The following is a 14,904-nucleotide window of genomic DNA, read 5'->3' as shown; positions in this document are numbered from 1 at the left end:
GCCTGGAGTCACCAAATGGTCAGATTTTTTTTTTCTCCCTAGAAAACCTGGAACACTGAATTTTTGTGAAACCTTAATTTTAACTATTGGATCAAATAGTAAGTGTCTGGTTTGGGATTAACAAAAATACATATGTTTCAACCTGGACCATGATCTGTCGATAAGGACTTCTTTTAAACATACTCTAGTCATACTGTCCACAAATGGGCCGAGACTGGTCACTTCATTTAAAACAAGGGAGACATTTATGAATGCCAAGACCAGCTTCATGAGAATGAAAGCACCCTGTTTGCACGGGATTGAAGAAGCTACTCAAGGATATATCTATTTGTCAACTGAAATACCTTACTTAACTTGCATTTCTTCTGTAATAAAATATCTACTCTAGCTCTGGCTGGTGTGGCTCAGTGGATTAAGTGCCGGTCTGCTAAATGAAAGGTCGCAGGTTCAATTCTCAGTCAGGGAACATGCCTGGGTTGCGGGCCAAGTCCTTAGTTGGGGGTGTGCGAGAGTCAATTGATTGATCTGTCTCTCCCACATTGATGTTTCTCTCCCTCTCTTTCCCTTCCCCTCTCTCTAAAAATAAATAAATAGAATATTTTAAAAAGAAGCATCTATTCCAGTCCTTTGCCCATTTTTAAGTTGGGCTGTTTGTCGTTTTGTTGTTGAGTTGTAAGAGATCTTTATATATTCTGGATACTAGACACTTATCCAAAAAAAGTGATTCACCAATATTTTCTCCCATTCTGCTATCTTTTCACTATAGTGATAGTCTTATTTTTAATGCAGAACACACACACACACATTTTTAACCTTATAACGCTACCTACTGCTAGAGAGGATTTGCGCCCATATCCTGTAACTCTCACTGTAAATGGGAGAAACGGGTTCTGAGAGAAGGTGAGACCTTCCAGTTGGGTCTCACCATTACAGGACCAGGAAGCTCTGGGGAGCTCTGGGAAGCATTCTAACCTTAGAATCTGTTAACACTTACATATGTGCTCAAATAAATGAGGGGGAAAGCCACCATCATTCTGTCATGTGTCCTGTGTCACTCAAATTGCAATTTTATTTTGGTCACTTCATGGACTCTCCTGCAAACAGCTAGTGTCATGGCACTTCCTCTTTCCTTTATGTCACTCCTCATTGGGAAAGTGTAGGGTAGGGGGAAGTGCAATAGTGATTAAAAAAAAAAAAAAAAAAAGGAAAGAGAGTTGCATGATGCTATATCTGGGAACTCCTGTTTAGGTTATCTGAACATGGCTGAGAAAGCCACCGTGTACATCAGGAGGACGCTGACTGGAAAGCATCCCCCACTTCCTGATGTGGTCATAGTGACATGCCTTTGCCCCATACCCCAGAATGCCCTGCAGTCCTCACTCCAGGGCCCTCCCTTGCTCTATGGTATGGATGGCCATAGCCACGTTTGCTCCTCATCTGGCACCTAACCTGTTTCATTCTGAACCCAATGGAACAACATCCGCCTTCATACCTGCTTGCAAACTCCCAGGACCGGCCTCAGTGTCTAGGTTATGACCACCCCATTTTTAGCTTTGGGTTTTGTTTCTTTGTGGGCTTGGAATAGCATTTCTTCATTAAGTCTAATTTTCTTTGGATAAAGTCCCTAAATGGCCCCTTCTACCCTAATATTCAAGTTTGGGTCAATGATAAGTCCATTTCTCCCTTAGATTCTCTGCATTTGCTTCGCCCTTTGCTTAGAGCACTGTTCTCCAGATCTGCAATAGTTGCAATGGCTTGTAAGTCTTATCTCAGCTCAAATGCCACTTCCTCAGAAGCTTGCTCTGATCATCCTATTTAATACTACCCTTTCTACCCCTGTCACCACTGTTGACCTTGCTTTCTCTTTTCCATGACACTGTTCACTCTCTGAAATAGTCCTGGCCCCTTATCATCCATTGTCCCGACTGCACTGATCTTCTAATGGGAACAGGGATTACTGCTCTGTTCACTACAGTGCCTCCAATGCCCGCACCATGCCCGGCACACAGTAAACTTTCCAGTGCTTGCTGAATAAATGACCAGTTTTGGGGTTTAGAATTGTCTTATACTTCTAATACTCTCAGTTAACCCATTTCTCCCTTAGCAAAACTACACCACCCCCAAACTCCCCAAACATACACCATCAGAAGTTATTCTGGCCAATCTTGAGTTGGGTACTACGACATCAATATTTCATCAAGGCAGTGGGTTAGGGACGGTGGGGTGGTGAAAAAAAAAGTATTTCTAACACTTATCAAGGACCACTCAGAATCAGTCAACTCCTCCAGGCCTGGTAGAATCTACAGGACAAATCTTATCAAATTAAGTCATCTACAATGGTAAGTAGGCAAAAAGTCCAGCCTAGAAATAAATAATTCTGTTACCCTGAGTTTCTGGAACCCAAAGGACAATAAAGCAAATTACCTTTTCTTTGAAGACTAAAGAATTAATTATTTTCCATGCAATAATGAGATGTAAAGTGTAATTACACATTTAAAAAAAATGCCTCCTAGAAAATGACACACTTATTTAGATTTGATTGGTTTCTCTGTTCTCTTGCATGTATGGGCTTATTCTGTGGTGAGAGAAAGCTCATTAAATGGGAGACCAGAGTCCCTGAGTTGTCACACCTAACTAGTTAACACTCTTCCATCCTGACTTATTTGCTTTCTCCTGGAGACTATGTCACAAGTTTTCACAACTCATAATGACTCCAAAGGGCACCTGTATGTCATTTAAGAGGCTGTACATAAAAGTTTTGGTTCATTGGTTGAACATTAAGTTGCTAACTCAGCCTTCATTGTTATTTCCCCTAAATTCCTGTCACCCCTAATTTAGGACACAACCACCTAGGTCCTTAACCACATAGTCAACCTTTCTAGACAAATTCCAAAGTAATTGCAAATGGTCAATAGAACATTACAAACCAGTAGCTTCACAAGCATACTTGGAAGATCTGATAGCCTTTTCCTTAATATGCAATGAATGTAAATAAGTTATGCATTCTATTGCAAGACCCTTTACCCAATTTCCTCAGAGCCCTGGAGCTAAGGGCTTTTCTTACACTAGTTCACTCTTCTGTATCAAATGCAATTTTTTATTACTAAGAAATAAAAGATAACATAATCTGAGAAAACTATCCTGTTTCACAAAATTTAAAGTCAGATAAAAGCCTGATATGGGAGAGTGTTGGTTCCTTAGGAGAGCAAATCTCAGCTATTCATACCATTTAAAATGTTTCAAAGATCAGAAGGGCCAGCATTCAGTTATAGCTGAGATAAAAATTGGTTGTCATATTTCTCAATTAAATCCAAAAACAGCTTAGAGGGGAAGCTTAAAAACCCTGTAAGGAAATAAGAAGCAATTAGAAACTATGAATTAAATTCAGTGAGGTGGCCAGTTACCAAACTGGTTTCCAGAAAGTCAAAAGATTTCTTATATTTCATGCAAATAACTAATTTAAAAATAAAATCATGCCATCCATAATAGCATCTATAAGAATAAGTTTGTAAAATCTACAATAAAAATTATATTTGAGGGACATAAGAAGGCTTGAAAAATGGAAAGACACACCTGAAATAGTGAAGGGGTCCTATTTCCCTAAGTGTATTTATATATTTAATGCAACCCTAATAAAGACCAACAGGATTTTTCTCAGGAACTATAAAGTTAATTCTAAACTTCACCCAGAAAAATAAAACTTACATAAAAGGGTCAAAAAATTTTTGAAAAATAACAGGCATTGGGTGGGTGGCGGAGAGGTAAGCATAACAAATTGTCTTACTATAGAGCTTTGGAAGTTTTCTATTGGTTATGCACAGGTAAATCTATGTCACAAAATAATTTTGAAATACTCCCAGTGGATCTATTACTATGTACTAAATTGCATTTCAAATCAAGATAGATTTTTTCACTTTCATAAATAAATTAAGACAATTTGGAGAGAATACACAAAGCTGATGACTGTCTTACTCCTACAACAAAAGTAAGTTCAAGATGGATCAAAGACTTAATATAAAAATAATGAAAATCATAAGAGTATTAGGAATAAAAAGTCTGAAAGAAACTTTTTTATAATTTTGGTATGGGGAAAACTCAAGACTGACCCAAATCCTAGAAGCTATAAATAAAAATGGCAGCAACTTTGATTCCGTAAAACTTTTAAAAATATTTGCTTCTCAGAAAAGACATCAGAGGCAAAGTCAAAGATAAACTGGGAAAAATATTAAACACCCCAGACAGGGAAAGAGTTCATTTTCTCAATAAGGAATGCTCAGAAGTCAATGAGAAGCAAAACACAACCCAGTCTAACGAAGGTCAGAGGTCACAACCAGAAAGTTCACAGCAAAACAGATAACTTAAAAGTAGGAACATTCAACTTTACTTAGAGTTAAAAAAAATGCAAATGTAAGTGAAATGCCTTTTCCCCACCCATTAGATGAGCTATGAGGAAATAGTGAAAAATGTGCTGTTAATCATGGAAATGTAAATTTGGTGCAGCCTCTTTAGAGATGTGCCCATTGACCTCTGCCACAATTTAGGATGTGTGCCCTTTGACCTAATGACTTGACTAGTAATTTCTCCTGTAGAAAGATACCAGTTCAATCCGGCGTGTCACAAAAGGTTGTGGAAGGCGCCCTGGTGAAGGATGTGGGCGCTGAGTCAGACTACTTGGGCTCAAACTCTGTTCGGTTGTCATCTCTGTGACCGGGGGCAGATAACCACTGTGTGGTTTCTAATCTGTAAAATAGCAAATACTATCTGCCTCAGAAGGCTGTCACCATGATTAAAGAGGCTAATGTCCCTGCAGAGTGCTGAGAACAATGCCTGATTCATAGTCTCAGGTATTAGCTATTCTGTTCATCATCATTAAACCTACAGCAGTGTTTATAATCCTGGAGACCAGGAGAGCCTTCCTTGTTAGGACAGTAGCCAAGTAAGTCATAGCATTCCCATACAGGTGAACTCTTGGCAGATATGGAAAAAAAAAAAAAAGCAAATATGTGTGCCCTGTTATGGAAAGTTGAAAGAAAGCAAACAAATAGAAAATGCTCAGACAATGTGTATGCTTCTGTGTTGCTGAACACATCATCCTTGTAGGGAAAGACCCATGGAAGAGGGAAGATCATGAATGAATTTTCCAGCAAGTTTTGGGTATTCAATCATTCAGCCAAAGATATTTAAGTGCTTGACTTTATATCAGACATCATGCTGAGTGCTGGGAATACAGAAGTGAAAACCCTGCCCTCGTAGGGTTGCATTTTACTGGAGAGTTTAACAACAAGCCTGAACAATAACTAGATTATACAGCACTATGGAATAAAAAAAATAGAGAAGGTGAGTTAGATGTTAAACATTAGTTTTTTGCCTTTGTTTTCATCAGGGAGGTCAGAGCAGATCTCAATGGGGAAGTGTCACCTTTGTGTATGTCTCACGTATCAGTTAATGTGAGATATGCGTGCTTTAAAAAATAAACCATAAACTGAACTCCAAATCATCCCGCCTTGGACTCTGGCAGCTAACTTAGAAAGTTCCACCTCCTCAGGGTGGAGGTGGGAGGGCATTTCATGCAAGTATCCTTGACAATATAGTCTCAGCCTTGTTTCTAAAGGTACAGAGGGCCCATCACCCAAGCCGTGCTTGACCACGGCCTTTTCCCAATGCTGGTGTCCCATACGGAGCTTCTCAGCTGCCGAGTAAGCCTGTCCTGCAGCAGCTCTGGGTTGGGAGCATTTTTCATTCATTTCTTTAGCGGATAAGAAACCAGAGCAAAGGTCAGATTTCAGCCCCAGGACCAAAGGGGCCCTGAAAGGGCGCATTTCTACATTTGCCTCAATTTGCTGAGGAAAAGAGGCTGTGGCATAAACTTCCGACCTATGAGCCTGCTGATGACTTCCCAGCCACACACCAGCGCCTAGGTGCTCAGGCCAACTTAACAGGAGGCTTCCCCACCAAATGGGGCCGTGTCACCAGGCACGGGTGGCTCTCCCCTTCCGGGGGCCTGGTGCCCGCCCAGTGTGCTCTGCAGCACACACACCAGGGGATGGCCTGGGGCAGAGAGGAAAGGGCCCTTCTCATCTCCACACGGTCGTGCAGGGCAGGACAAGAAGACAGCATCACCGAAGGAGATCCCTATTAAAACCGCAGAGGGTGGTCTAGTAGTCATGTGCACACCATGGGAAGATTCTGTGAGAGCTGAAATAATTAACATGGGAAAGTGACACAAAGCTCCTGCATTTTGCTCTTCCTAGCCCAATTCCTAGGCCACACTCAACAGTTCCAATTTCTAAAGCAGCTGGCAGAGAGAGGGTGGGGGTAAGCCTAAGACAGGTCCTCCTGGCCCGTCAGCAAGCACCCCATAAATAAATTGTTAAGGTTCTGATGCATAGCCATTAGGGATATCTTTGCTGTCAAACTGCACAGGAAAAGCTACAGGAGCCAGAGCTCAGGAGGGTTGTGAGGAGTGGAGCGGGCAGCTTTCCTTGGGTTCGGGTCTCAGGAAGGCATTCCGTGACTCACTGAACAGCTTGGGCCATGAGCAGATTCCAGACAGAGGCTGCCACACTTCCAGGTTCTGCTATGCCCAACACAGGGTCTGAGAACCAGCGGGAGCCCACTAAGTGCCAGCAAGTCACCTTCCCCTTTCGCTCACTGTTGGCACAAGTTTAGGGAAAGGTAACGGAGGGAAGGGAATCTGTTGAAGCAAACGAGTTGTGGGATTCAATCCCGCAACGATGCGGTGTGCACCTGTACCCACTGGCAGACAGAATCAGCAGAGCCCTCCTCCACAATGCCACAGCCTTGGGCTTTAAAGCCATGGCAAAGGCAAGGCTAAGCATGATGAGGCCAAGGTTCACTCATTGGACAAGCCTTTGTATATTTGAGCACCTATTATGTTCTAGGCAGTGTGCTCAGTGTGGGGAAAGCAAACTTAGAGTTCATAGTAAGGGATAAAGCCAGTTCCCTAGGCAGCAAACAAATGCCCTATGGGATGGACCCCAGCTTTGAGAACATCTGATAGACTGGAGAAGTATGTGTGTGGCAAGAGATATATTTATTCTCTCCACTTTAAATTAACTTATAATATACTTTAAATAAGGTCAAGAAAGATCTTGGACCTTCTCTATGCCCAGCACTGTGCCATGTGCAGAAAGACAAACACTTAGACTATACAGTTTCTGCCCTTTGGGGACTTATGGGTCTATCAAACACTAAAAATTCTTAGAGAAGGGTTTCAGTGTGTAGGCCATGAGCTAATGAACTTGACGAAGGGAGAGGCTAGTGTAGACTGAAGTACAGTATTCCCTCACTTATCACGGGTATTACATTCCAGATGCCCCCACGAAGTAGGAACCTTACATTTATTCTACACTCTTAAACCTACATAACTTTAACAACATACGTATACAGTACCGCAAAATCCTGTGATATAGCAAAAAATCATGGCAAATAATTAAATATAATATTTTTTTAAATCCCGCAATACAGTGAGGCCATGATAAGTGAACCGTGATATAGTGAGGGACTACTGTAGGTGAAGGCAGAGGTAAGGAGCTTCAGATCCTCAAGGATGTGTGGTCCTTGATTCCCTGGGCTTTACTGCCAATTGTCTCATTCCTAGGCTCAATCAAGAATGATGACCCTATCAATGATACCAATGGTTAATAACCCCCCAGCTATGAGTCCAGCCAGGGTCTCTGTCACAAAATCAATCTTTTCAACTGTTGTCTGGGTCTCTGTGTCTACTTCTTCCAATGGAGAGACCAGTCACCACAATAGGTTGGATAAACCTCAGTGGAAGGGAGGGAGAGAACACCCAGATGTGGGGTGACAGTTGATATGGCTAGAGACACTAAAGCAGGACATGTGGGATGTTTGGGGAAGGGAAATGGTGAAGGGGTATTTCTGATGGAGGTAGGGAATCCATCTTTAGTTGAAAGGTAAATAAAGAAAAAGTCTCCAAAAAGGCTGAATGAGACAATGTCTGAGGCCTGGTGTAGATACCACGCCACTGGAGCCATTTCAGTTCACAAACACCAGAGAGCCTTGAGGTGCCAGGCTTTGACCGGTTTAGCTGAGTGCTATTTAATAGGAAAGCCCTCATTCGGTCGAATAACGCAGTCCATGAAGGTAGCATGGGGTAATCGTTGGGCCACTCACTCACTGATAGGCTGGTTACAGGAACTCACAGATGCAACTGGATCACAGATTGTCATAGTCAACCTTGATCATTCAGCTTCCCACAAATCACTGTTCAGCAGCTCTACCCTGAGAAACACCATGCACTTCCAAAGTCTTCCCAAGCCAGTTGCTGACCAAGTGATTTAAGAGAACTGAGGTCAGGAGAACCAGTATCAGAGGTCCACTGGATTTGATAAGAGAGCCTATAAAAAGATAGGCTGGACAAAGTGCTAGGTCCCCATCACCCATGCCAGGATAAAGATGGGGTGATGTAAGAATTTGTGAAAGAGACTTTCCTATCTGGGCTTTCTGCAGAATCAGCCCTTGTACTACCTGGTTTGGCCAATGGTCAGGAGTCACCAGATTCAAAATGCAAATAAGCTTTATTGCCAATCATCTCATTTGTAGAGGCAAACTTTCAAGACCATTGTCTTTTCAAGTACTACCACTTACTAGACGTGTGGCCCTGGGGGCACTTACTTAATGCCACTGAGCCTAAGTTTCCCTCAACTGCACACAAGAAGGGCCAAGGTGATCATCTCTATACTTCAAAGAGATAGTGTGTGGATGGGCCTTCTGGTATACTGTGGGGCCCATGGAAAGTCCTTAGTAGACTAGCTCCCTTTTCCCTCTCCCACAAGGAGTTTCTAACTCATTGTTAATATCAGATGCTCTATTTTGAGACATCTCAAATGAGAAGAGATAATCATGGTCTTCATACTATAACTGTCTTTCAACTTATATGCAAAAGTCTTAATAACTTTTCTATTTAAACAGAGGATTTCTAGTTGGAGAGGGCATGGTACACCTCTGAGCTCTGACCAACCCATCTCTCCTGACACTACCCCACCCCTGCTTTCTCCTACAAGCCCTTCACAACCTCATAACTCCTATAGTAGAATGACCCATGGAAACCCAGAGATGTACTACCAGCCCCCCCAAAGAGCGGGGATACCATGGCCTGGCCATAGCAGTATAAGGGCTGCCTGACCTTCTAAAACTCATGTATTTATTTAAACAACATGAATCAAGTAAGAGCCTGGGAAATATCAGTCCCTGTGCCAGAGGGAAGAAGGAGTGAGAGTCAGTTTCTGACCTCAGGACCCATAGTCACCTAGGGGAGAAACAGACCTCGGGGAGTTTATAGCAGAGTGAGACCATAGCAATGATGGGTGAACTCAGAGCAGCTGGGGACATGTCACCCTTGCAGGGTGCTACATGAGAATCACCCCAGGCTGCACCCCAAATGGAGATCAGTACATTGCTGACCAGGCATATGAGACAGGCAAGAGCAGACACTTCATTTATGGTTTTTAAAAATTTCCAAATCCTGGTTTGGAAATTCCTCTGTCTTGAGGTGGGAGGACTTCTTTGAGGTACAAATCACAGGAAATTAACCATTTTAAACCATATGATTCAGTGGCATTTAGAACATTCCCATGTTGGGCAACCACCATGCAGGTCCCAAGCACTGCTGCATCACCCCCAAGGAAATCCTGTACCCATGAAGCAGCCACTCCCCCCTCCCCCATTCCTCTCTCCTCTCATTCCCTGGCAACCTCCAATCAGCTTTCTGTCTCTCTGGTGGATCTGGAGTGGGAGTGTTTCCAAAGGAGGATTGCTCCCAGTTTCTCATTCTTGGCCCATATATTGTATTAATACTTAACTAGGTTCATCAGAAACTGAGGCATAGCTTGTCTCTGGAACTAAATGAGTCAGAGTTCAAATTCCAGCTCCAATCTCTTCAAATCATGTGCTGTTTCCTTCTTTCTAAGTCTCAGTTTCTCTACCTATGAAACAAAGTTACCTACCTCACAGGACTATTTTAAATATCAAAAAAGAAGAGCCCTGTAAAACAGTAAAGGCAGCACTGCCCCACAGAACATATTCAACGAATGGTAGCTGTAATAATTGCAGTTCTAGAAAAATGTCAACCTGAAAAATATCTAATAAGTATGTGAACTCAGTATCTGCCCAGGTCCCCATACATGAAAATCTTATTACAAATAAAATTTTCTAGGAAATCTGAAGATAGGCTAACTCTACACAAGAGTGGAAAGAACATGGTTTTGGCATCAGACTGACTGCAGCTTCAGTTCCCATTTGACAATTGGCTGCTTTGTGACCTTGATAAAATTGCTATACCTCTCTGAGCATTAGAACTCAACCACAAAATGGTGAGACCATCCACCTCATGAGATTTTCTTAATGAAATGCAAGTGTATTTGCTATGAGCTGGTGCTTAACTGGCTTCCCCTTCCCTCTCTCCATTCATTCTCTGGCCCTCTCTTTTTCCCTGACCCCCTGCCTCCCTGTAGAATCTGTGGCCACGCTGTGTTTTTAGCACTTAGGTACTTGATGACACATGGGTTTTATTACAGGCACTTTTGTCCTCAAAGAGTTAGAATACAGCATGGGAGAGAAGACTGTTTTAGGTTAGGATCTAAGTCAAATGCCTGGCCAGAACATTCTGTTTGGTCTGGATAATGTTTGTATTTAAAAAAAAAAATTAAGTCAAAATGTGTTTTCCAGGGTTTGCCTGACTTGTGCTTTGCTAGTGTTCCTACCACCTACATTTTATTATGTCCCGTTTATTTTACTTAGCTTTATTATCTGCTGGTCCTATATGCATTTGTGACTTTTGTTTTACTTAGGTTTTTGTTCCTTTCAATGAGCCTAGCACACAAGTGATACCTACCTAATTTTATATCATGTTTCGTTCAAGATTATTCTATGTTCATCTCAGACACTTGTTAATTACAGAGACCCACAGCAGTTTAACTTCCATACTGGAATGTAGCAAAAGGGATCAAGCAAAACCAATGACTTCGTTACTTTATTTATAGATATCTAAAACAATCTTTTACTTTTAAAATTAAGTTGAATTAACTCTAATTTTATTGTACTATTTTTCAAGACTCCGCCTCTGTTAGAGATTCCCTATCACCTCTATGCCGCAGCTACAGATTCAATCCTTTCAAATCACCAAAAATGGTTGATGCCCCGAGAGAGAAGCTAGTGAGCACTGGAGTCCCTTCCTAATGCTCGCTCCTTAAATGCCCTTGAAGTCCATCTTAGATTCCACTGTTGGCCTTGGCCCTTAAAACAGTCATTCAGTCATCAGCTCCCACCTCAGGAAGGAGTTCAAGTCCTTCATAAAGATGGAGGGCAACCTTGGACCCTCAGGAGAGCTATGGCAGATGTTTAGACCCAGAAAAAAAAGGTCTCGGTTGTGGTTCACCTCCCCCAAGAGAGGTAGGAGAAAAGAAATCGGATCCATCCCCACAACCCTCCTTCCACTATCCGCTCCTCACAAGGAGGGTTTACAGGTGCTCCCCAGAGACCTGGGAGAGAAAGCGCAACACGTGCCTGGGGATGCAGCGAGCTCTGGATTCAGGAAGCTGGCGTCAGGATACCTTCTCAGCCCCTGCCGCACGCTCACACAAGACCCCTTGCTACGTAGTCCCCCCCCCCCCCCCCCCCCGTAGTTCAGTCCCCTTACCCTGTGAAGGGCCCCGCATGTCTTGGTGGCTCCAGCGAATGGGGCTTCCTGGCTCCAAGTCCTGCCCGGCACATGAGTCTCTGTTCTTCTTCCCTCACCCCTCCATCCTCCAGGGACAGGGTGGCTTCAGAGCATCCATGCAGACAGACAGCCACAGCCCAGAGCCGGGTTAGGCCATGGCCCGGCTTTCTAACGTGCTCGGGACTCCACTTCCTGGTTTTTCTTTTACAACTGAAAGTGGAAGCGTCTCACCAGGAGGAAGAGAGCCGCCAAATCTACCCTGGCTGGTTTTCAAATGCTGTAACCCCAGTCTCTGCGGGCTGAAACAAAAGCCAGCCCACATCCACACAGCTCACCCTTTCCTCCCCTGACCACCTCAAAGTGAAGACTGAAAACAAGCAAAAATGACACGAGGTGGCCCCTCAGACCACCGGTGTCAGAGAAGTGACGCTGCTCCCTGCTGGATTGGCAGGGCAGGGAGGTTCAGCCAGAGGCACCTCCGCCCTCTCAGGACCCCCCCATACAGCAGGGCACTCGAAGGCCAGCACAGGCCAGCCCCTCGGAGGTCACCCTCTGTCCCCAGCACACCTGCCTCAGCCCCAGACGCAGTTCTGATAAAGCCAAGGGAACATTCAGGCCGGGAAGAGCAGGGACAGGGATGGGAAGGCTTTGTTTTTATTTCTCCTTGGACACATCAGCTCATCCTTCTCATACCTCAAACTTTTAATGAAAAGTGCATTCTGCTTGCTTCCCTCGCCTCCCAGATTAAAACTGGAAAAATTTTAAATCAGAGGACCATCGTAGCACACAGATCACAAGCTGTCAGACTGACCCCGCATCTAGTAGCTTCTGGAAAACTTCACTGTACACGCAAGAGACAATGACAGAGGAAAAGGCAAAAAACTTCTTAGTACATATTATTATAAAATTGTTTTTGAATATTCGGATCGTCTGAAAGGGTCCTGGGGATTAGCTTACAGGTATCAGGACCTGTAGTAGTCTCACTGAATTCACCAAAGGCTGTGGCCACAGAAGGGCATGGGAGCCTCCCTTCTCAGATTTAGAAGCAGAAATAATAAGTTTTCCTCCTCCATTCCTCCCTCCCACCTCACCGACACGGCGCAAGTAAACAGCACTGTCCCAGCGAGCCTTTCGCTAGAGCTAGATTAGGGTTTCTTCTCTTTACAAGCGAGGGGGTCCTAATGAGCTCCAATGAAAACAGCCAGGGTGAGTTGTGCCACAACCTCAGAGAACATGAGTCAGCCCCTTGACCTCATGGGAGCCCACCTCAGACACTGGAGAGAGATGAAGTGCAGAAAGAGAAGGGTAGCCCCTCACCATTCCATCTTCTGGGGCATCTTAGGGCTGGAGGAGCGCTTGGCTTCGCTTTCTTTCAGCAGCTCAACTCCCCAATAGGAAGTATCCTCCAGCGAATAGAGGGTGGCAGAATGGGTGTCCAGGCTCTTCCCTGGGTGCTGGCTTCCCTTCCCAACCAGATGAAGAGCTTGGGACCAGGAAAAAATGAGCCTTTCTTTCCTTGTCTTTTCTTTTTCTTTCTTTCTTCCTTCCTTTCTTTCTTTCTTTCTTTCTTTCTTTCTTTCTTTCTTTCTTTCTTTCTTTCTTTCTTTCTTTCTTTCTTTCTTTCTTTCTTTCTTTCTTTCTTTCTTCTCTTTCTCTTTCTCTTTCTTTCTTTCTTTCTTTCTTTCTTTCTTTCTTTCTTTCTTTCTTTCTTTCTTTCTTTCTTTCTTTCTTTCTTTCTTTCTTTCTTTCTTTCTTTCTTTCTTTCTTTCTTTCTTTCTTTCTTTCTTTCTTTCTTTCTTTCTTTCTTTCTTTCTTTCTTTCTTTCTTTCTTTCTTTCTTTCTTTCTTTCTTTCTTTCTTCTTTTTTTCTTTCTTTTCTTTCTATTCCTTCCGCCCACTCCCTCCACACACACACACTCACTCTCTCTTTCTTTCTTTCACTGGCTTCCTCCAGAACCGAATGCTCAAGTTCAGAAGATTGAGTCATTCTAAAGTGCTGGCAGACCTGCATTTCTGTTTAATCCTCTGTGCACATGAGTGACAGTCCCACGATATGAGAGAGTAACAGGTTTGGCAATCCGCAAGAATTCTGCACCATGCAGCAGCCCATTAGGGCTCAAACCCTTGCCACACAATCTCAGCTATATAGCCCAGGCCATGCTGTTTAAGCCCAGACACACATTATTTACTTATGAAATGCAATACCACCTACCCCCCAGGAAGTGGTGAGCCGATGAGGTAATGTGTGTCTCACACCTAATAGAGACCCCAGCATCTAATAAAAGTTCTGTTAAGGTTTCCTTTCTCCTTCTTTCTTCCAAATAGGAATCATTGCCAACAACAGCTGATGGATGCCCTTTTTAACCATATTGACACAGAAATTTGTGAATGGAAGATGAAGAAGACCCAAATCTTAGTTTTGTCTATAACCCTTAGAGGTTTTAAGTCTGTTTTGGTTGCATTTAGTACAATTAACAACTTTCTCTTCCAAGTCTATCTCCTGTCAGTGTTCAGATTGCTCTGATGTCCCCACCTGGTTTCCAACTAACTCTTTTTATCTTGTGCCTCCCACATAAATCAGCTGAGATTACTACTCAACCAAATGTAATTTCATGTCGAAAGAGCCTTAGGCTGAGAATGGACACATGTCCCACCTTCTTTCCCCCCAACCACTCCTACCGCTGCTCTCCCAGAGACACAGAAACTCTAGAGTAGGCAGAGTTAATGCGGCTTACCTGGTAAGGATCCTCTCACTTCCTGGGTGCAGGAAATGCACCCCTCACAGTGGCTGTCCTGCTTCAGCACCACCGTCCGGCACCTCTGCCTCTGTCACAGCTCAGGGACAGGGCCACACCTGAAGCCAATGCGTACTGCCCCGAGAGAGGCCAACAAGCTACCCTGGAAACTTTGAACCTGTTGCAATAGAAGTTCAAAGGTAGAAGTTACCTGTTCAAACACTTGTGGTAACCTCCGACAGGGAGAAGTGTAGGATTTGGCAAAAGGTTAAAACAGGAGATTGTTATGCAATGGGCTTAAGAGGAAGGAAAAAAAAAAAAAAGTCCTCAGCTAAGAAAGCTAACATTTAACAAGCAAAACCCTTTGTAGAGCCCATACATCTGGGGAAGAAAGGAGGGTAGATAGGGCTTTGCATCTGCTTTGGGGGCAGAATCCTTGAGATTACCGGAATAGAAAGATCTAGAA

General features: G+C 43.4%; 1 protein-coding gene across 2 annotated transcripts in view; it reads right to left on the bottom strand.

The window, feature by feature from the left end:
* Positions 1 to 14,579, bottom strand: part of ACSL5 (acyl-CoA synthetase long chain family member 5) — a 41,517-nt gene extending 26,938 nt beyond the window's left edge. Inside the window, exon 1 of one of the 2 annotated variants that reach the window (XM_090278588.1) lies at positions 14,439 to 14,579. Coding sequence is in view for 1 of the 2 variants with exons in the window: in XM_090278587.1 (XP_090134713.1) it covers positions 11,684 to 11,702 (19 nt within the window). In the remaining variant the exon portion in view is untranslated. Of the gene's footprint in view, positions 1 to 11,683; positions 11,911 to 14,438 lie in introns of those variants that run through there. The other variant, XM_090278587.1, reaches the window with a different exon arrangement.
* Positions 14,580 to 14,904: the final 325 nt, after the last annotated feature.

This window comes from Furipterus horrens, unplaced genomic scaffold (genome assembly GCF_987537825.1).
Source record: "Furipterus horrens unplaced genomic scaffold, mFurHor1.1.pri manual_scaffold_5, whole genome shotgun sequence".
Lineage (NCBI taxonomy): Eukaryota > Metazoa > Chordata > Mammalia > Chiroptera > Furipteridae > Furipterus > Furipterus horrens.
The sequence above is the reverse complement of the archived record's forward strand: the minus strand, read 5'-3'. Positions and strand labels throughout refer to the sequence as shown.